Source organism: Leishmania braziliensis, chromosome 30 (genome assembly GCF_000002845.2).
Source record: "Leishmania braziliensis MHOM/BR/75/M2904 complete genome, chromosome 30".
Taxonomy (NCBI): Eukaryota; Euglenozoa; class Kinetoplastea; order Trypanosomatida; family Trypanosomatidae; genus Leishmania; species Leishmania braziliensis.
This window is the reverse complement of record NC_009322.2, coordinates 238354-258994: the sequence shown is the minus strand read 5'-3', so window position 1 is coordinate 258994 and position 20641 is coordinate 238354. Positions and strand designations below refer to the sequence as shown.

Genomic DNA, 20641 nt, shown 5'->3' with positions numbered 1-20641 from the left:
AAGCTGGGTGTGTGTGAAGCCGCCGCGTTCGAATAGGGGGCTGTCGTTGGAAAGAGCCACGGTTTGCTCTTTTTTCTGTTGGCCAGTGAGTGATCTTATTCCATCGTATGGCAAAAAAATGCGCTCATTTAAAGTGTTGCGCCGCGCGTTGGCACTGCCGTGTTTCTGCTCTTTGGCACCGTGGCGGGCCAAAAGGCGGCGTTCCGCCAGTCCCGTGTTTGGCTTCTTTGCGCCAAGAGGTCGGAAAATGGAGCGGGAAGTGGGTTGCTCTGTTTGCTGCCGGGGTTCGTGGCGGTGGGTGGGGGGGCGGTTGCGATGGGGGGGGGGTGGTCCGTCAGCGCCGTGGTCCGCAGGGTGCCGGTTTTCTTTTATTGCTAGGAACAATGCCTTGGTCCAAACAGGAAAATTGCCCCAGCAGAGGTCTTGAAGGGGGATGGGTGGGTGGGTGTGTTGTTGTGGGCCAAAAGCTGCTGGAATGGTGGCTTTTTTTTTTGACAGCCTGACGATGCATGGGCTTGCCATTTGCTCGGTGCGTGTCTGGGAGGCCTGGTGCTCATTTTCTGAAGCGTGGGTGTGGCCTGTTACGTTCTGGAAAAGTGACTCGCAATGGGGCTGCCTTCTGTATGGGTGAAACAATTACGGCTTAAAATATTCCAAAGGCCAAGTGGCGAGTGGCTTTGGATGTTTCCAACCAAAGAAAACATGTGTCCCGCTTTCTCGAATAGTTTCTTGCTGTCCGAGAGGCGTTGGGAAGGCCCTTTCCGACATCCCAGTAGTGCGGCTTTGGCTTCGGTGAAGCGAATTTGTTGGCCAAAGGGTTTCGCTTCGGGTCATACATTTATGTTAAGAGGAGGCGGGAAGGGATGCTGGCTGAACAGTTCGCAGGGAAGGGGTACAGAGCGGCTAACCCAGTTTGCGGACATAAAAATGGATGCAGCTGCTTCAATGAAGTCATTCGAGCAGCGAAGCGTAAAGCTTTTCGTATGTTCGTGATTGGCCTATTCTTGGTGAACGGCAGCAGAGACTTTGCGTTGTTTTGGAGGCTACGGATGTGTGGTATTTCGACTTGGAAATTTTTTTTCATTGAGGTCAGAGGGCTTTTCAGCCGAGAAACTAATAAGTCATTAGCGACGCTGTTTGTTTGTTCGGTTGATGATGCAGTTAGAAAAACGATCACCGAAATTTTTTGCGGGTATAGACGAGACACGTAGGGGTTGTCTGGGATTCCAGCATGGGTGACGACACCAGTCTGAGAGAAAAGGGAAAATTTTCCTTAGTTGAAAAAGGGTGGTGGCGCCACTGTATCTGACTGCTTGCGCCTGGGACGCTCTACGGACAGCTGTTCCAGCACTCCCCACAGGCCAATTTTGTCTCATTCCGCCTTTATCCATTAGTTTTCTTCCCGTCTTCACTCTTTTTCCCCTTGCTTTCCTCTGTTATTAACTTCTATACTGCTAACACACCAGAAAAACTATTTTTACCTACGATTTGTAGGTAAAAAAAATGGACGCTATTTGTGTTCTGAGAGAAAATGCACTTCGTCTAGTTTCAGGTGGGCAACCCATGAGCGCGCTTCATTTGGTCGAAATGCTCTGCGAGCTGCAGCCGAATAGCGACGAAAACCGCTCCTTGAAAATTCGATGTCTTTATGAGCTGCATGAGTTTGACAGTGTGTTGAAGCTGGCCAAGCAGATGACTTTTGCATACGATCAAAACAGCGAGGTATTTTTGCTAGCTGTAAAGGCCGCCTTCGAGCTTGGGGATCTCAAAACGTGCGTCCAGCACGCAATGACTCTCATTAACGCTGATTCATCGAAGGTAGTTGCGATGTGCTTTGTAGCCAAAGCTGCTGAGCTTTCCGGCGACCCCGCGAAAGCTGTGCATTTTTACAAAATGGCACTTGAAGCTGACCCATTTTGTGGCGAGGCATTCAGTGCACTGACAGAGCGTCATCTTCTAGATCACTGGGAAATACTGGAGCTTATCGATTCACTCCGCATACCACCTGAGATTGAGGTTTATCGAAGTTCTCTGAAAGCACGCATTGGCTGTGATTATATCACATCTGGTATCAGCGGTGTGCCTCGGACGCTCGTGCTTCTTGCTGGAGCGAAAAAAGAGTATGAGCGCAATAATTTGCGCCAGGCGCTCTCGTTGACAACAGAAATTCTGGAGATGGAACCGTATCACCGCCAGACATTGTGTCTGCATCTATGCATCCTTGTTGATTCAAAGGCAACACCACTGCTTTTCGAAAAGGCGCACTTTCTTTCCAAAAACAAATGTTACACAGAGTTGGCAGTGTACGCAATCGGCTGTTTCTACTATTCACTATCGAACTACGAGCGAGCGGGACGGTACTTTAGCCGAGCAAGTGAACTCGATTGCTATTTCGCTGAAGCGTGGATAGCATACGGCCACTGCTACGCGAAGCTGGAAGAGGGTGAACAAGCATTGAATGTCTATCGCCGTGCCATGAACTTTTTCCCCGGACTTAGCGTCTGCTGCACGTACGTTGGTATGCAGTACAGTAGGGTTAACCAGCGCTCTGTTGCACGCTGCTTTTTCGAGGAGTCACTGCGAAAAAACCCTGTCGATTCACTTGTGCTGAACGAGCTTGGCGTTCTGGCGCTCGCAGAAGATAATCCAAAGCAAGCACTTGGGCTGTTTCAAAAAGCGTACGACAGTCTTCCGAATCGAGAGAATCCATCTGAACACAGTGATTGCATCTTGTTTAATCTGGCCACTATGTACCGCAAGTTACGACAATACGAAGCTGCTATTGATTACTACAATCAATACGTCAGAAGCCGACCAAACGCCAGCCACGGTCACTGTGCTCTTGGCTTCACATATCATCTCTCAGGAAACATCAAGGCTGCTATCAGCTGCTATCACACAGCCGAGAGCATCAAGCCAGACTCGTTTTGCCGAGATCTACTGCGGAGAGCACTTGAACTTGACTTTGGAATTCGCGGAAGGCTTTCGTGGGATTCTGAGAGGCCATATTCATCCTTCTCGCCTGGAGAAGTCTCTTTTTCCACGGTTTCGCGAAGGCTTCGGTCCGAGTCGACTGATGCAGACAGCGTAACCGCCTCACCACCTCCTAGTGTCGGTCGAAGCTTAGATTTTCAGCCACAATGACAGTGTCACACAAAAAATAAAATCACCCTCGATATGTGATAACCTTCTTCTGGCAACTAATATGAATACTTAGTTTATGCTCGCTTTATATATGGATATGCCTTCACATGGTGAGCCTGCCAAAGTATCGAAGGCATCATGTTCAAATCGTAGGCATGCTTCTCTGCTCTCCTCTTTTCCCCACTTTCACATCTCCCCATTTCAGCTAATTCATTTTGTTCGGTGCATTGTGCCACTGTTTGGGTATAGATGGAGTTTTTCTACATAATCGGTAGAAACTGCTATTTGCAAAGCAATGCTTTGGCGAAGACCTGTATTTCATGTCTGAAGAGTTGATCAAAAACAAAAAACTAAACAAAAGGTCCTGCGAAAAGTGGTCAACACACACAACGAAGCTCAATTTCTGTGAAATCTAGGAGTTTTCTTCGAGCAAAAACCTTATTGGTACTACTAAGGGTGTTAACAATGAACTACTTTCGTGGTCTATTTAGGAATAACACGAAAGACTCCCGCATAAATGCTTCACCTAGTCAGGGTGGTCATCACCACAGTGACCCTGTATCAATTGATAGGCTACCGAAAGAATGCACGCACCATTCTGAAGAATTTAGTATAAAGCAAGCTTCTTCTCATCCCCAGGAGGGACCTTCCTTGTCAGAACCCAATGAGGATGTTCTACAGACCAATAGTGATTCCCAGCCTCTACCAGAGGTACATGCCTACCAGACTTCCTCTCAACAGGAGAGACCACCCCTGCATGAGGGTTTACACCCTGCATATCGATACACCTGTGGAGATTTCTCGGAAACTATTTCACGCGAAGAGGCGATGCTGGCGCGACAGTACAGTTTCTCCAGCCCTTCCGATCGAGGTCACGCCGAAGCAGTGGCTAGTACCACTCGCTACAGCGTAAGAGATTCTAAGAGTGGTGAGTTCGATTCTATTTTCAAGCAGTTTATTCATGGCATCGCCGATCAATAATTAATCTTTCTCACGCGTGCGTTTCTCGACACAAAGAGTCCATTGTATTGAATGCGATAAAAGTTTCTCATTGTTTTTGCTTCACCTGCTAGACACAAAAATTCTCCGGGGCTTCTTGTTGCTGTTATTAAGTTTTGGGAGAACTATGGTTCACCCTATGGAAAGAAGCAAAAACACAGTAAGCAGAGTTTATCAAGCATCGGTCTACAAAGCGGAGGCACATGGGGGCCGCTTCCGCTGCTTTCTTATGCGTGGACGCATTACATGGGTGAAAGTTCTGTTTTTCTTTTTTATGGTTCTCCTTTGTGTGGTTTGGAGACTTCTGCCTGGCAAGGCTTATCTGCCCTGAGCAACCTTAGCGTTGACATGCCGCGAAAGAAAGAAAATGATGCTCTATTGTTGATTGCGTGAGAACAGGTTTGTCTTGCATGTGCTTCTTTGCCTCTCTCCCTTTCTTTGGGAATATCTTTGTAGTACACAATGCGTTACTCACTGAGGCTTCTTTCGGCCACAAGGGCGCCTCTTGCCGACTACATCGAGTATTTGCGGCAGGTAGACAAAGAGCTCCCCTCGCTTCACGAGATTTTTCCAAAGTCTAACGTAGTCGAGGATGTGGTCAAGTTTCACGCGTCTCTTTGTGCGGCAATGGAGGAGAACGCGTATCCTCTCATAGGTTTTAAAGTTCTACCACCCGAACACGAGGCTATTACTACACTGCGTGGTACGCAGCCTGTGTGTTTTCCCATCTTCGAGAATCTGTTCCAAAGAAAAAGTGTATCTATCAAGCACGATCGGCTTCAGTACATCGAAACTGCGATATGCCTTGAGGTCAGAAATCTTCTGGATGACTGCAGCACAGTGGACGCAGCTTCACTCAACACTGTTTCATTCTCTCCAAGTCTTGAGGTGTCGGGGTCACGATTTCCGTTCTACGCACCAACGCTAACTGCCATGGCATGCGATCTTGATGGGTGCGTCAGTATAACAAAAGGATGTAGCATCTCCCTGGACAGTATCAAAAGAGACAGTTTGACGACTACTCGCTTTGTCTTGACGCACAATCAAGAGCCTATTCAGACGGGCTCAGCGAAACTGTGCATGGAAACTCCATTTAGTGCTGTCGTCGCCGCAGCTGCATATGCGAAGGCGATCAAAGCTCCAGCAAAGAAGAGCCTCTTTGTCTTTTGCGGTGGAGTGTCTCCGCGCACACCCATTCAGGCCGGCACCTACGCTTTCGAATGGGGCCGCTTTGGTCGACTTACGTATTCTGTTCTGCCTTGAGGAAAGTAAAGTGTTTGTATTGATCAAGCAGAAAAGTGAAAGAGAGCCTATGGAGTGGGCAGCACTACCACCGCCTTCGTCTGCGAGGAGCCCACCGTGCGCTTGCTTGCTCACACTCCATTAACGGATTACTGAGTTGTGTGCGTGTGTGATGTTGCTCGTCGACGACAGCAAGCGGCGTTGTTTGTTTCAGAAGTTTGCCCATAGAGACTATAGAATGCACCATCTGCTATTCCACAATGCAGCGATCGAATAACCTGGGAAGTTGCTTAAAGCTCATCCTTGAAGGAAAAGGACACATTCTCTACAGATGAAACCCATCTTTTTTGCATCCTTCTGCACATATGCTCAACGTGGCTACCTCAGAGCTCGTAACACACTCATTTTGCACAGCATTGCACTTCATTGCATAATGTCTCTTGTAGGTTCCCAGGAAGGGTTGACCGACCTGATTCCGTGCAACGAGCAATGCGGCGGCGACTACACGCTGTACACCTTTGGACAAAGCGAAAAGGAGGTGACAATCACTGTTCCTCTAGCACCAGGCACTAGAGGGAAGAGTCTCTGTGTCGATCTTAAGCCGAAGTACCTGCAGATCGAGGTTCCCAGCAAAGGTACCATATTGGCAGGTGAGTTGTACAAGCCGATTAGCGTCCATGACAGCACATGGTGTATTCAAGACGGGAGGGAGCTGGTCGTAGTTCTCGCGAAAACCAACATACAATACGAGGAGTGGTGGCCGCACGTCGTGACCGGTGAGCGTCAGATCGATTTCAAGACGTTGAAACCACCATCGATTCGGTTTTCAGACCTTGACAGCGGTGCTCAGGCAACAGTAGCCAAAATGATGCACGAGCAGCACCAAAAACGAGAGGATCACAGGCTTGCGAATGCCTGAAAGGTGCTTTTCGAGATTGCATTTCTGCAATTGCTTTTGGAAGCGCAAGAAATGTTCGGTCTTTTTTTTCAATTGCATATAGCGATGTCACCTTTACAGTGCTACGAGATAAGAGTCAAGTTTTACAATCAAAGAAGTTCTAGAGCCATCTCGCAGAAGTGCAGAGGTGAACCACTGGCATTAATCTAGTACACGCATCGTAGCAGCATACTTGTCAATGAAGCACCGCTTACTCTTGCCTTTCTTCACGTCTACTGTCCCTCTGCTTTGCCATCTTCGTTTTCCTCAATATCCTCTACAGCTCCTCATTTTCATCATCATGGGTAAGATCCACGGCTCCCTCGCCCGTGCGGGCAAGGTCAAGAACCAGACCCCCAAGGTCGCTAAGCAGGAGAAGCCGAAGCAGCCTCGTGGCCGTGCGCTGAAGCGCCTGAAGTACACGAAGAGATTCCTGGCGAAGGCGGTGAAGCCTGGCGAGAAGGTGCACATGAACAAGCAGCCCCCGGGCAAGGCCGGCTAAGGTGTATGCTTGCTTTCAAAGATACAGAGAGGCTCTATTTTTCTCATTTCAAGTGTTTTACTACCTAGCAACGTCAACAAACAAACACCCAGGTTTATGGGCTTTCGAGTGAGGTGCAAAGAAGTACTTCTTTGTTTCACTCTCAGTTCTGTGCTGGCACCGCGAACCCTTTTGAGTTCAGCGTTGGCCGTACGATAGGCTCGATTATTGACGGCGGTTAAGTAGCTGTACGCCTTTTCTTGTGCATTGTGCACATGTTTCGCAGACAGCGCTGGTTCGCATAACAACTTCACCTCTTTTTCACCATCTTTCCATCTTCGCACGTCCTCTCCCTTCTCCACATAAGCGGGTTCTTTGGTACACTCCGCCGGCTAACCGCTGAATAATTCCTTCTAAACCCATTTCTTCCTCTCTATTCCCCCATAATAATTACCACTGTCAATCAGCATCTTTCGTCGTTATCATGGGTAAGATCCACGGCTCCCTCGCCCGTGCGGGCAAGGTCAAGAACCAGACCCCCAAGGTCGCTAAGCAGGAGAAGCCGAAGCAGCCTCGTGGCCGTGCGCTGAAGCGCCTGAAGTACACGAAGAGATTCCTGGCGAAGGCGGTGAAGCCTGGCGAGAAGGTGCACATGAACAAGCAGCCCCCGGGCAAGGCCGGCTAAGGTGCTTGGAGGCCGTGGTTTGAGTTGTTGGCAACGCAAATCGTTTTCTTTCTGTTTTAGTTTCTATTTTTCTTCAACTTTCCTCCATGTTTGATCCTCAATGGCTGTACGAGAGCGCTGGACTATGTATGAGTCGGGTGACTCTGCGAGGTGTACTATGAGACTGGCGACCGTCTTGAATTGTAGCCATGTAGAACCCTCTTCACCTAACTCGTACAGAGGATGGATTCTCTCTCCGCTTCTTGCTTTTGTTTTTGTATCTTGCCACGACCGCGTCTCACAGTTTTGTGCTCAGCGCTTCTTCAGATATCTCCAACGAACCCGAACTGCGAAATCCAGTAAACCCCCAGCAGGTCGATGGACTGCGCGATGCAACAATGGCCACAGGCACGGAAAGGCGACACCCATTTCCCTCGCCAGGGACGTGCATGCTCTCGCGCTGTGACTTGTGTTCTAGGCCTTTCTTGACACTGTGGTCAATATGTCCTCAAGCTGACCTTATTACTTTCCTTCGAGTGTGACAGGACCTGCTTTACTGCATTATCTGCTTCTCGCTTCACTTTGTACGCCTACACTCCCTCCTCACCACTATACGCGACTGCGTGCAATACACAAACACACTTTCGAAAAGAATCTCATCATGGGTAAGATCCACGGCTCCCTCGCCCGTGCGGGCAAGGTCAAGAACCAGACCCCCAAGGTCGCTAAGCAGGAGAAGCCGAAGCAGCCTCGTGGCCGTGCGCTGAAGCGCCTGAAGTACACGAAGAGATTCCTGGCGAAGGCGGTGAAGCCTGGCGAGAAGGTGCACATGAACAAGCAGCCCCCGGGCAAGGCCGGGTAAGGTGCTCCTGTGCTTTTTTCTTTTCGGTAAGGGATTCGATGGCTGTCTTTGTGTTCATTTAACATTTGCAAAAAAACTGCAACAAGAACGCGTATCGGAGCTGCGTGGGGTCTTAGACAGTCGTAGACATAGATGCAGAAACGCTACAGTTCTGCGTACCGCCGCACTTCTACCATAGTGGCCGGGGCCACGATGTAAGTGCTGCCTCCAAAACGCACCTTCGCAGTGCCTGCTTTCCACCCGAATGCCCTTCAAGTCGTTTAGCCAAAGATGCACTCTGTGCTCGCGTGTAATACACATTCCACCGCTACTCCTGATGCCTACCTTCCTCACTAACTTTTCCTCGCGGCTCTGTAAACAAAATTGGTGTGTTTTCCCTTTCAACTGTATCATCTCATGACGACAAACAGGAAGCATACAAGAAGATACACGTTGTCTGGGAGAGAATCACATGTGAAGACAAACAGCCTGAGGATCCTAGTGTGCGGTGACGCTGTGTTTTCACGAAGTAGACGTGTGCCTGCCGAGTAGTTGCATTCAACCCCAAGAGGGGGGAAAAACGAGCACATATCTGAATTGTAATGCATACTCGCAAGCGCACGCAGCCGCTACAAGACATCAAAACGGATATATCAGTTTAGGCGTGGGGATTGTGTGAGTGGAAATGGGATGCCTGAATTCCAAATCCGCGGCGGAAAAGACGACCCCGGGCGCGGTGGGGTCTGGTTATCACTCCCAAAGTAACAAGAGGCATAACCATAGAGAGAAGAAGGGGATTTTCTCGAAAGCCAACACACTCAAGGAGTGGCCAGGTTCTTTCGACAATGATGAGAGGACTGAAAAGTCGGAGTCGGATGCAAACAGAGCAATACAGGCCTCCGCTGAGCGGTTCCTGCGCTTTATCCTGGAGGGTGCGGAGCGCTTCTTTAGTAGCCTGCCCGATTCTCAGGCGGTGAAGCAAGTGATTGCATTGACGTTTACTAATTCCTGTGCTGAGGTAACACGCACCAAGTTCCGTCTCAAGCTCGATGTCATCACGGCTCTTCTGACGTCATTAGCGCGGGAGCTCAAGCTGCCGTTGATAGAGGCATCTGTGCCGCAGGTCGAGGAGCGTGCCATGGATGACGGCTTCTCACGCATTCTACTGGCGTGGTTCTCGAACAACCCGTCGTATGAAAAGATGATTTCGATGATCGCGGGTCAGGCGGTGCTCAATACTCTGTACATCCGGTACGTGGTGAATAAATGCGTTTCGTTCGAGGACATTCTAGCCTATCAGTTCCGCTGGGTGTCTGTGAACAAAGCTGCGACGGAAGTGTTCAATAGGTTCACTGACGGGAGGGAGTCGATGACATCAGAGCAACTAGGCAAGTTCTTGCGTGACGTGCAGCGCAGCGAGGCCACGGATCGCCAGGCTTTGGAGAAGTTCAAGTACCGTTTCGGTGGCGGCATCCACAAGTACAACTTTATCAGCTATAATGGGAGCGTGTTGACAAACAATGCCATCGACCCTGCACGGACGTCTGATGTGTGGCAGGACATGACGCAGTCCTTCACGCACTACATGGTCTCGTGCGTGCGCATCGAAACGGAGGAGGACCTCAAGCGTGCCACGGCGGATGGAGCGCGTGCTTTGGTGCTCAACATCAATAAAGCCGGCAACGGAAAACTCATGGTTGGATCGTGCGAGTTGCAGACCATATTGGAATGCGTGAAAGCGAACGGTTTTACGACGAACACGTACCCGATCATCCTGTGTCTTTCCCCTGGAACACCTATGCCCATTCCTGTTCAGGATGAAGTAGCGAAGATGATCAACGACACCTTGGAGTCAGCCGTGGCGGAGGGACTCATGTTTGAGGGCGCCATGATCAATGACCCCATGTTCAGCCCTGGCGCGCTGCGCAAGAAGGTACTTGTCATGAACCATCAGGACCGCCTGAAGCCCTTCATTGGTTTCCTGGTAGCCGATATGAACAAGGATGGCCTCGGCGTTCGAGTCACTGATGTGATGGAGGGGACACCGGCGTCGAAGGGTGGGGTGCTCAAGGATGATTGGCTGACGCACATAAACGGGATTCCTATTCAGAACAAGCTGCATCTACGAGAAACCCTGGCGCAACTCAAGGTCGGCGATGAGTTCACTGTGCGCCGAGAGAACTTGAATGAGATCAAGGTGGTGGTGGGCGGAACCATCGATCCGCAGGACACGACCGCGTCCGCGTCTCTCTCTAGCATCACTTTCTTCAATTACTCTAACAGTACTGACCCGAAGCCATGGGACACGGAGCGCGTCCCCGCATCGAGTCTCGTCACGACTCAGTTGACGCGGAAGGACTTACTGACGCATTTCGCGTTCTGCACGGTGAACTCTGATGATACGTCTATGGACCTGCCAGATGCAGAGGGCACTGCGGCCAGCCTGGGCATCCAGTTTGTTGACGTGGATAACAGCGAGCGGTGCCTTTCCTGGGCACGTGGACGGTTCTCTGACAACGGTCGCTGCGGGTACATTCTTAAAACCGACATCGACACAGCCAAGTCTCCTGAGTTGAGCTTCAGGATCATTGGTGGTCCACGCCTCCTCAACTGCTCACCCTTGACGTCGATGAATGTCACCATCCATGGCGCAGGGGTAGCGCGTATGAATGGGAGTCAGGTTTCCTTCACGGATTGCGACCAGTCTACGATAGCAGTGGTGCAGATGACGTTCGAGGCGAACGGCATGGAGCGGACCTTTACCTCCGCTTTCTGCCCTGCTCTTCTTCGCTACGGTTACCGGGCCCTTCCTTCGATACTCAGTGGGGAAGAGCGCGCCTCGAAGAAGCAGATCCATGGCATCTATTGCTTCATCAAGTAGAAATACCCGACAGTGTGGCCCTCGTCTCTCTGGTGAAGGTGAAGGTGGGGCTGTCTTTGTGTGAGCACTTATGTCCCTCCACGTGGGCTCCATCAAAAGATGGGATGCTTCGCATCATTTGTTTGTCCTCCTTTATGTTTCTTGCTCCATCCTTCCTGCCTCCTTCCGTCTTGGCCTCGTGGGGGGCTTACTAATTTTGTAGTAGTCCTTTTTTTTTTTATAGCACAGTTGCGTTTGCACGGGACCGAAAAGAAAAACCTGAACCGATGCAGGGGACACGAGCACCCACAAATGCAGGCAATTCTATCGAACTCTGCCCCGGGGCCTTTTAGTACTCTTTTACCATTGCTGTTACTCTTCACACAAGTTGTTGTATGGTTGCTAAGAAAGGATCGGGCAGTGGGTTCTCTAGCAGCTCAAGATCTTCTCTCTGCTACGGGCATCCGTGCTGCGAGGATGTATTTTTTCTTCCAGTTGCAGCACAGATGTACTCGCAAAAAAAAAAAGACCATGGCGCAGTTTTTTCGGCGAAGGAGAGAAATGAAAAGTGGTATTTGAATTTGTGTCGAGGTCGACTACGTCTGGTTTCCGTTACTACAGCTCTGATAGGCTACGCGGGGTAATGAAGGGTCTCGCCTCACTCATGCGGCACTCGAATTTGTGGCGTGGATGTTGCGAGCAGTTTCCATCATACAAGACAGCTATTGATGTAGCGCATTCGTCTTTTTTTCCTTTCAGGTTTTCCATTTCCACTCTCAATATATGAAAGAGCTACACGAAACATACCCCCTTTTCGAGAAGTTTGGCTAGGAGTTTTCTGCGTTTGCCCGCCTTGTGCTATCTTTTTTTCTGTGTTCCACTTGGTCATAGCTAAAGTTGTTGGAGCCTCTCTTGCGAGAGCAGTGCATCTTGCTCAGTCTCGTCTCTTTTATTGTTGCCTACTCAGCACGTCGAAGCGAAATTACGGTCATTAAAATGACTCCTCTCTTTTTCTCGTTCGCTTCGAGGTAGCTCGCCGCACACTTGAGTTCAGTGTGCGGTCTCCTTCTGCTGTGATTTATCAACGTGTCTTTAGCGTACTTGTTTGTCGCTTTTCTTTTTTTTTTTAATCTGTGCGTGTGTCTTAGGGTTTCCTCACTCAGTTTTTCTCATGGAAGGTACCATTTACGTCCACATGCTTCAGGTGTGGTGAGGGGAGACGCACCGCTCCTCTTGCTTTTCTTCCCTTTCCCTGTTTTTAGTGCTGGTTACCTGTGACGTTGTCCTCATCGCAGACGGCGAGGCGTAGGGAAGAGGAAGGGAGTTTGACTTTTGTACATGTACACACATTCACACATCTGCACGCACAACCCGGAGACCGATGCATTTTTTCCTGTTTGTATTGTTCTTGCGACTGTTGACTGGCTTTCACGGCTCGACCTCCCCTCTCTCTTCCGCTGTGCAAATTTTTTTTTTTGGTTGATGCATTCTCGTGTAGCTTGCGTGCGATGCTCGTGAATGTGTGCACGTCTGTCAGGGGTGTATGTGAGTCGTGGTAGTGCGTGTATTGCGGTGGGCAGCAGCGGGGTTTGTTCTAATTTCAAGGAATTAACACAAGCAACACAATGTGTTGCATCACACACACACACCCAAGCCAGGACGCACCGATTCACGACGCCTCTGAGGCCACGACTTCTTTTCGTGTTACGAATCCCTTATTGTTCTTTACGTCGACTTCTCGTCTCTCTCCTTCGTTCGAAGACTGTGTGGTGTGACGACTGCGTGCCGCAAAGAAGCTTCCCCCACTATATCTGCATGGGCCTGATACATCGAATCCTTGAGCGCGTCTCGGCACCTCAGAACCAGCTCTATATGTCGGTCTTTCCTCTTTCCCTCGTCTACAACATTTCCTGCTGACCTCTTCACTAGCGTTCTAGCAAACGCTCTTTTTTCTCTCTCGTTTGTGAGCGATACAAGCAGCGCCAAACGGCGTTTTCGCATGAGCGATTTGCTTTTCCCACAGACAAAGAAGCGTGTGCCATGCTTCGTCGGACGTCGCACCGACTACTGGGGTACACCCCAATAAACCCCGATACGTCGCCAATGCTCATGTATAGCCAGTGTCACTGGCACTACAACTTACCGCAGGGGATGGAGCGCCCTAGCAGTGTGAACCGCTCTCTTCCGGCACCCTACCAGCCCCATCACAGCTCCGTGAACAAGTACCGTGGTGTGTGGATCTCGACGGAGATGCACCCTGCCTTTCTTGTAGGACTTGAACCGCAGCTAAAGAAGCTTCCTCACGGGCGTGCGGTTCCGCACACACCGGTCGCGGAGGTGATTGATGAGTTTGAGAGGTTTAGTCCACTGATCGACGACGCCGCAGCCCGCGATGGCTGGCTTGCAAAAATTTTTCAGCACTGTGCCTTTCAGCGCAGCGGGACGGAGGCGATGGCGCTGTGGAACAAGCACTGCGCTCCTCGATTTATGCGCGATGACAGCACGTCTGCGCCACCTCTCCCGCTCGTGCAGGCTGTTCTCTTCTGCTGTAGCAAGTCGGACAACACAGAGTGGCGACCCATCTTTACGAAATGTCTAAAGGATGGGTGGAACTACACTCCTTCCTTCGACACACCGCAGTGGAGCTACCTGCTGAAGAGTCTTGGTCGCCAAGGAGACGAAGCGGGGGTGAGGCTGGTGCTGGAGGAGATGGCAGACGTGCAGGCGGATCTGGATCGTGTGGAGGCGCGCTCACTCGTATACGCACTAAACGCGGTACATGATAAGGCTATTTACAACTACGTCAAAAAGTACCTCTTCCACTTTGGCGAAAGGAAGGTGAAGTTTTTGCGCATCACGTACGCCGACCTGCGTGGGCACGGTGCGGAAAAATTGCGCGTGCCGCTAAAGGAGAACGACTCGATGTTCTACCACGTCTGCTGGCATGCCAGTATTCGTCAGCCGCGCCAGTTCTCTCCACGACAGCTCTACTTTGACTACACCCCATCCCATCTCGCCGCAAGTGGTCACAGCTCGAACGCCAAGGTAGACGGCATTGTGAAGGACAAGATTGAGAAATGGAAGGCGGAGGGTTTGCTGCCGGAGGATTACGTTCACGAAGATCGCGTCTACGATCGCACTGCAGCTTTTAAGAGTGTAGCGCGTCAAGAGAAGTGGAAGAAAGTCCCTCGAATCGTCAAGAGCAAGCGCTTCGGTTACTCAGGGGAGCCGTGAGGTTGTTCCTGACCTTTTAGCTCTTCTTCCGTTTCTTGTTGTGCACGTCGCTGTTCCGAAGGCGCCGCTTTGGCCCTCATCGCGTGGGTTAACCGACTTACCTGAGTCGCCTCTGGAAGAGGGTACCTCAGGGACAACACGCAGTACAACTGACCGCATCGTCGCTTTCTCTTGCGAGAAGTGCTGTGGGGCAGAGATGGCGTGTGCGACGCTTGCGCTGATGATTGTTGTAGTGTATGCGTGTAGTAGTGCGTGTGTGTATGTGCTTGTCACTATTCACGGATATACTTGTGTGCATGTGTGTCTGGTTTTCTTACTGTCACCAGTGATACGTGTAAACGAACAAAGACCACGATGGAGTGAAGGCACGCGTGTGCGTTATAGTGAGGCCCATGAAGGAACAGTGTGTTGCGAAGATGAGAGATGCAGAGTGGAGGGAAGAGCAGAGGGCACATGTGGGTGGTAGAGGCAAACCCCCTGTCCATGTGGAGGACTACCTTAAGGTTGAACGGAAAGCACATTCATACATCAAGTCTTCCACACATTGGTGGTGGTGGTGGTGGTGGGGGGGAGGAGAGGAGGAGGTGGCGCCATGCTGTGTCTATTTTTCCCTATTTCCAAGGCTTTCCTCCTCTCCCTTTCCCAATGCCGCTCCTTTGTCCTTTCTGAAATGCGCTGTTATTCTTCCCTTTACCGCGTGGTGCTGTTGGGTTTTCTCTTCTTTTCTACTTCTCATCTAGAGCTAACCCTCCGTGTGACAGAGTACTCTCGCAAGCATCTTCACACCCACCGAAAAGTTTCTGCTCTCAAAGTCCACGGTGGCTCGTCGTCTCATCAGCAGCAACATTTTCCTTCGCCATGTTTCGCATATGCAGCGTGTGGTGCTCCAATGCCCTACACAACAGTACCCCATTTGTTGACGGCGCTCTGCAGCTCATGAAGCTACACCTGGCTCACCGGAACGCTGTGGCCGACAAGAACAAAGCTGCGTGCCACGCAATAGAGCAGGAATTTTTTCGCGAGGTGGAGGTGTTTCGCCCTTGCTTCACCATGGCTGCCTCGTTGGAGGTTGCACAACAGTACTCCAAGAAACTTTACGCAGCGCTCAAGTACTTCCGTATGGACGATGATCCGCTTATCCGCCAGCTGGACTTGCTCCTGGGACGAAAAGGAATGCGGGATGGACGTCATAGGGATCAGCGAGGCTTCTTCAAGGGTGCCCACACATCCTACGCGTCTGCGTTCGGCAAGGTCGCGGAGAGCGCGCACAATAACTTAGAAGAGCACGTTGAAACAACGCTGCCGACCGAGCTGCCGCATGCACCAAAGGTGGACCTGACTGCTCCCCGACGCCCTGGTGCGCTTTGGATCAACCAGCGTTACAGAGGACACTGGGTACTCCAAGAGCCCGACATCGCCATCACGCGCAGTGAGCGCCGCGAGGATCCGTGGTAGTCTTCGAAGTATTTTTTCTTCACATTTGCCATCATTGGGTTAACAGAGTACAAGCACCGCAGGACGCGTAGAAAAGAGAAGACGATCGAGTTCGAGGTCATAATATCAGGGGAAACTCTTTCGAAGACCTCAGAGGTGCGCACGCGTATCCCTGTAGGGCCCGCGTTCTCTTTTTTTTCTGCACATTTCGCCGTGCTGCGCTGCAGTCCGTCTCTCTTTGCGTAGGCCACATCTGTGCAGTCATGCAAGCGAACACGCCCCTATTTTTTTGCGACTAGCGAGGCTTTACATGCTTTTGGAACCCGATCGAGGGGATTCCTCTCTGCTCCCCCAGCGTCTTTCCCTGCTGTATCATGGAGCTCTCTCTTTCTCTCTCTCGCTCTCTCTCTCTCTCGCTCTCTCTCTCTCTATATATCCTTTTACTCCCATTCTTTTTCTCATACATAGACACGAGAGATGCAATTGCAATGTGGAAAGGCTAAGCCTGTGCCCCCACTGATGACTTCAGGGGCACTGAACCCGTTAATCGAAGGGAATACAAGTGACCGTGTTACCTCTGGCGCGAGGGAAGTTGAAAGAGTCACAAATTCAGGGCTAACGAACTCGTTCGACTGTCGTGGGGGAACTAGCACCCTTGCTGAGGGCTCCTACGTTTCGGGCAGCGCTGTTGTTCATACTGATATGGCTGCATTTTCGATTGGCGCCTACTTTGTTTTGTGTGCCGGTGCAGTTGTGCGTCCCCCAGTTCGCGTCTATGTAAACCAGGGTTTCGCGTGCGCTGAGCCGCGTGTCCGTGTCGGGTCGTTTGTGTACGTGGGAGAGCAGGTGGTATGTGAAGCGGCGGATATCGGGCACATGGTTAGACTTGATGCGCAGTGTGTGGTGTCCACTGGGGCGCACCTTCCAGATGGTGTGTGGCTGCTGGCTCGAACGTGGGTGCCCCCCGAGGTGACGCTGTCCCCCTACACCGTGTACGCCGGGGTTCCAGCGACGCCTATCCGAAAGCTGAATGCGCGTTCCTATCAGCTACTGCACATGGAGTTCCTGCGCAGGCGACGTGAAGCTTCATGACGAGACTTGTATCCCTTTTGAGTGTCCGCAAATGGTGAGGGGCTTTACACTCCGTGGACGAGCGCCGCACAATGTACAGCCTGGAAAAGTCTGATGAATTGTGTGTCTGTCTCTATGAATGAAGTAGCGCTCCCTCTTTTTCTTCTTCCCGTAGTGCATCTGCGTAGCAACACGCACCTGCCGCGCGCGTTGTGGCAGCGGCAGACACGTGAGGATGATGGAAAGATTCACTCTGCTCCTTATTCTACTGACAGATGGAGCCGTTCTAGTAATGCACAGAGAGGAAAAGCAACTGTCAACGGAACTTCAAGATGATGGACTCACATTTCCGCTTACTGCTTCTGTGCGTGCCGGTATTGCTCTTCCCTTATGTGACTGGCACCACGTCAGTGCTGTCTCTCGACTTGGCCATCACCTTCCTCTTTACACGTGTGTCATTCGAACGAACTTCACGCATGTCTCTCTCCCTTGATTCTCTCTGCGGGACTTTATTCTCCACCTTTGCACCTCTCTCCCGGTCCGTATGTGTGTGCGCACGTGCGCGTGTGCGTCGGCCATGTTCGATATATGGGCGGTTTTGAGACAACAGTTTCACACTAAGACAAATCAACAACGAAGCATTTCTATTGCCGGTCGTCTAAGTGGGTGAGCGTCAGAATGTCCTCGACGGCCTCACTCAATGCCGAGCTTCTTGCGGAAATCAACGACCTGAGGGTGAAGCTCGCCGAGAAGGAGGCGCTGCTGCAGCCGGAAGGGGTAGTATCGAAGAGGTCCAAGAAGAAGAGCCAGGCGAACATGATTGAGAAAGAGCCGGTGCAGGGCTGCCGCGACTTCCCTCCGGAGGACATGCGCGTGCGCAGGCACCTCTTCGGCGTTTTCCACGAGACGGCCCGAAAGTTCGGCTTCGAGGAGTACGACGCCCCGGTTCTAGAGTCAGAGGAGCTCTACATCCGCAAGGCGGGGGAGGAGATTACAGACCAAATGTTCAACTTTGTGACAAAGGGTGGCCACCGCGTCACACTGCGACCGGAGATGACGCCGTCATTAGTGCGTCTGCAGCTCTCGAAGGGCCGCTCTCTCCTTCTGCCTGCCAAGTGGTACTCCATCCCGCAGTGCTGGCGCTACGAGGCCATCTCTCGCGGTCGTCGCCGTGAGCACTACCAGTGGAATATGGATATCGTCGGCGTGAAGAGCGTGGCTGCAGAGGTGGAGCTTTTGTGTGCAGCGTGCACAGCAATGAGTTCCCTCGGCCTCACCGCGCAGGACGTCGGCGTGAAGGTGAGCTCGCGCAAGTTGCTGCAGTGCGCACTCACCGGCGCTGGTGTGCCAGATTCTCTCTTTGCCTCCGTGTGCGTGATTGTCGACAAGATGGAGAAATTGCCTGAGGAGCAAATCCGAGCGGAGCTGAAGGAGTTGGGCTTGGATGCCCAGCAGGCGGATGGCATCATCAGGACACTTAGTCTCAAGTCCGTTGATGACTTTGACAAGGACCTCTTTGACAAAAATGGCGCCCTCTCGGAGCTCACGGAGCTCTTCGTGCAGATGCAAATGTACGGATACGGCGACTGGGTCCAGTTTGATCCGAGCGTTGTGCGTGGGCTCGCTTACTACACCGGTATCGTTTTCGAGGCGTTTGACCGCAGTGGTGAGTTCCGCGCGATCTGTGGAGGTGGCCGTTACGACAACCTATTCACCCTGTACGGAAGCCCACAGCCTGTCTCATGCGTCGGGTTCGGGTTTGGCGACTGCGTAATTGTTGAATTGCTGAAGAAGAAGAGGCTGCTTAACCCGTTGCCGCATAAGGTGGATGATGTGGTGATTCCGTTCAACGAGTCTCAACGAGGCACCGCCCTGAAGGTATTGAAGCAGCTGCGTGACAAGGGCCGCAGTGCCGACATCATTATGGACTCCAAGAAGATTGTACAGACTTTCAGCTACGCAGACCGCATCGGCGCTGACCGCGCCGTGCTGATTGCGCCGGACGAAACAGAGAAGGGCATGGCGCGAGTGAAGATGCTGCGCGAGGGGCAGGGGAGGGAGGATGACCGCGGTGACCTTGTGCCCTTCGAAGAGTTGTAGCCTGCAAAATTGCTCTCTTGAGCGCCTCCATTGACATACGGAGGCGGCTGCACTGTCTCCTTTCTTTTCTCTTCTACGGTCTGTGAGCAAGCAGCGTCACCGTCCCCTCTCTGAGGACGCTGCGCGCAGATCACTGTTGCAGGAGCACCAAGCACTTGCTCATCTGGGGGTCATTCTTCTCTTAAAAGGAACAGCGCTCGCTATTTCTTCCTCCCCCATTTTTTCGGTTTCGCGCCGCTATGCTACGCGTGCTGCCTCGCTTTGCTAGTCCTCTCCACGCTAAGTAAGTCGAAAAGTTCGCACACTTTATGGCCTCAGTGACATGCCAACGATGCACCTGCACCCACATTGATGTGCGCACGCTAGAATCGCAGGGTGTGGGCTTTGTGTCTGTATATGGGATGCGTCCGTTCGCAGTAAGAAGAGGCGGGGTCTTTATTCAAAGTTGGAGGAGTGGCGCGTCCTCCCACCCTGTCGGACTTGTGCACTTTTTGGCCTGTCTTCCTCAATATCCGTGTCTATGGCTCTAATCTTGTTAAAGGATGGCAATATGCATCACGACTTGTTTGCTTTCAACAAAAATGCGCGATTTCCCCTCTCTTGCTTTTATCCTTCACTTTAGCCGCGTCTTCACCCCTTTCTTGTCTCTTGTTTCTTCACTCTCCACAAAAACACGACTGCCCAAATCGTCATGCCCCCGAGCTGGCGTAGTGTCCACCTCCCCTCTCATACCTTAAGACAGCCGCAATGAGTGAGTATCAGCTAGACGTGGGTCTGTTGACGGTGACGGATGTGTCCACTGTGAGTGGACCAATGCGTCGCGAGGAGGATCTCATCAGCTCTTGCACAAATGCACTCAAAGCGCTCCTCGGCGAGTTTGTTCATTTACCGACGGAGGTGAAGAAGACCAAATACGAGAGTGCGACGACCTTAGTACAGCTGCCGCAGCCGGTGATGCAGCTGCCTCGCGAGAAGGCGTTGCCGAAACCGAAACCGCTCACCGCATGGCAGAAGTTTGCGGTCAAGAAGGGCATCGACATTCATCGAAAGAAGTCAAACCGCGTTTTTGACGAGGATCGCCAGGAGTGGAAGGACAAGTGGGGCAAGCGTGCCCGCGAGGACCGCGACAAGTATGACTGGCTGCGTGAGGTGAAGTCAGGGTACATGCCTGCCGAGGATGGCGGAGACCCATTTCTTGATGACCTCCGCACGAAGCACGCTCGCCTAGAAAAGCAGAAGAAGAAGGAGGAGCACAACAAGCGCCGCTCCGTGCACTTAATGCAGGCACAGGAGGAGGTGAAGCACCTTTCGGCCGCGTCGCGCAACCTCTCTACAGCGTCCAACGGCAAGTTCGAAAAGGCAAAAAGATTTAAGAAAAACACAAAGCGCCTCGCTTGAGTCTCCCGGGATCACAGCTGCGTCGTGACGGGCGTATATGTATTACGAGGGTACCATATCTGCGCCTGCTTTGCTGAGTAAAATCGTGTGGTTTCTGGCTTGGTTTCCTATCTGTAGTGTAGGAGCTAGTCGGTCGTGTGTGTGTGTGTGTGTGTGTGTGATTGAAAGTGGAAAGGACTCCCCTATCTGTGTTTTATCACGGGCACTGGGAGAGGTCTCGCACCCTCGCTTGCGTT

At 51.6% G+C, this 20641-nt stretch overlaps 11 protein-coding genes across 11 annotated transcripts; all 11 read left to right on the top strand.

The window, feature by feature from the left end:
- Positions 1-1503: 1503 nt before the first annotated feature.
- Positions 1504-3144, top strand: LBRM_30_0800 (putative CDC16; the record flags this gene model as incomplete). Its single annotated transcript, XM_001566663.1, has 1 exon — positions 1504-3144. One exon carries the CDS (start codon positions 1504-1506, stop codon positions 3142-3144), a length of 1641 nt encoding a protein of 546 aa, XP_001566713.1.
- A 1461-nt stretch (positions 3145-4605) lies between these two features.
- LBRM_30_0790 (conserved hypothetical protein) lies at positions 4606-5406 on the top strand (the record flags this gene model as incomplete). Its single annotated transcript, XM_001566662.1, has 1 exon — positions 4606-5406. One exon carries the CDS (start codon positions 4606-4608, stop codon positions 5404-5406), a length of 801 nt encoding a protein of 266 aa, XP_001566712.1.
- A 412-nt stretch (positions 5407-5818) lies between these two features.
- Positions 5819-6304, top strand: LBRM_30_0780 (putative nuclear movement protein; the record flags this gene model as incomplete). Its single annotated transcript, XM_001566661.1, has 1 exon — positions 5819-6304. One exon carries the CDS (start codon positions 5819-5821, stop codon positions 6302-6304), a length of 486 nt encoding a protein of 161 aa, XP_001566711.1.
- A 217-nt stretch (positions 6305-6521) lies between these two features.
- LBRM_30_0770 (putative 40S ribosomal protein S30) lies at positions 6522-6824 on the top strand (the record flags this gene model as incomplete). Its single annotated transcript, XM_001566660.1, has 1 exon — positions 6522-6824. The coding sequence occupies one exon, from the start codon at positions 6522-6524 to the stop codon at positions 6822-6824; it is 303 nt and encodes a 100-aa protein (XP_001566710.1).
- A 463-nt stretch (positions 6825-7287) lies between these two features.
- On the top strand, positions 7288-7488 carry LBRM_30_0760 (putative 40S ribosomal protein S30; the record flags this gene model as incomplete). Its single annotated transcript, XM_001566659.1, has 1 exon — positions 7288-7488. One exon carries the CDS (start codon positions 7288-7290, stop codon positions 7486-7488), a length of 201 nt encoding a protein of 66 aa, XP_001566709.1.
- Positions 7489-8128: 640 nt separating this feature from the next.
- On the top strand, positions 8129-8329 carry LBRM_30_0750 (putative 40S ribosomal protein S30; the record flags this gene model as incomplete). Its single annotated transcript, XM_001566658.1, has 1 exon — positions 8129-8329. One exon carries the CDS (start codon positions 8129-8131, stop codon positions 8327-8329), a length of 201 nt encoding a protein of 66 aa, XP_001566708.1.
- Positions 8330-8993: 664 nt separating this feature from the next.
- LBRM_30_0740 (conserved hypothetical protein) lies at positions 8994-11189 on the top strand (the record flags this gene model as incomplete). Its single annotated transcript, XM_001566657.1, has 1 exon — positions 8994-11189. One exon carries the CDS (start codon positions 8994-8996, stop codon positions 11187-11189), a length of 2196 nt encoding a protein of 731 aa, XP_001566707.1.
- Positions 11190-13208: 2019 nt separating this feature from the next.
- Positions 13209-14402, top strand: LBRM_30_0730 (conserved hypothetical protein; the record flags this gene model as incomplete). The annotated part of the gene is made up of 1 exon (XM_001566656.2): positions 13209-14402. One exon carries the CDS (start codon positions 13209-13211, stop codon positions 14400-14402), a length of 1194 nt encoding a protein of 397 aa, XP_001566706.1.
- Positions 14403-15260: 858 nt separating this feature from the next.
- Positions 15261-15857, top strand: LBRM_30_0720 (conserved hypothetical protein; the record flags this gene model as incomplete). The annotated part of the gene is made up of 1 exon (XM_001566655.1): positions 15261-15857. The coding sequence occupies one exon, from the start codon at positions 15261-15263 to the stop codon at positions 15855-15857; it is 597 nt and encodes a 198-aa protein (XP_001566705.1).
- Positions 15858-17585: 1728 nt separating this feature from the next.
- On the top strand, positions 17586-19007 carry LBRM_30_0710 (putative histidyl-tRNA synthetase; the record flags this gene model as incomplete). Its single annotated transcript, XM_001566654.1, has 1 exon — positions 17586-19007. The coding sequence occupies one exon, from the start codon at positions 17586-17588 to the stop codon at positions 19005-19007; it is 1422 nt and encodes a 473-aa protein (XP_001566704.1).
- A 747-nt stretch (positions 19008-19754) lies between these two features.
- On the top strand, positions 19755-20405 carry LBRM_30_0700 (putative ribosome biogenesis regulatory protein (RRS1); the record flags this gene model as incomplete). The annotated part of the gene is made up of 1 exon (XM_001566653.1): positions 19755-20405. The coding sequence occupies one exon, from the start codon at positions 19755-19757 to the stop codon at positions 20403-20405; it is 651 nt and encodes a 216-aa protein (XP_001566703.1).
- Between the last annotated feature and the right edge of the window lie 236 nt (positions 20406-20641).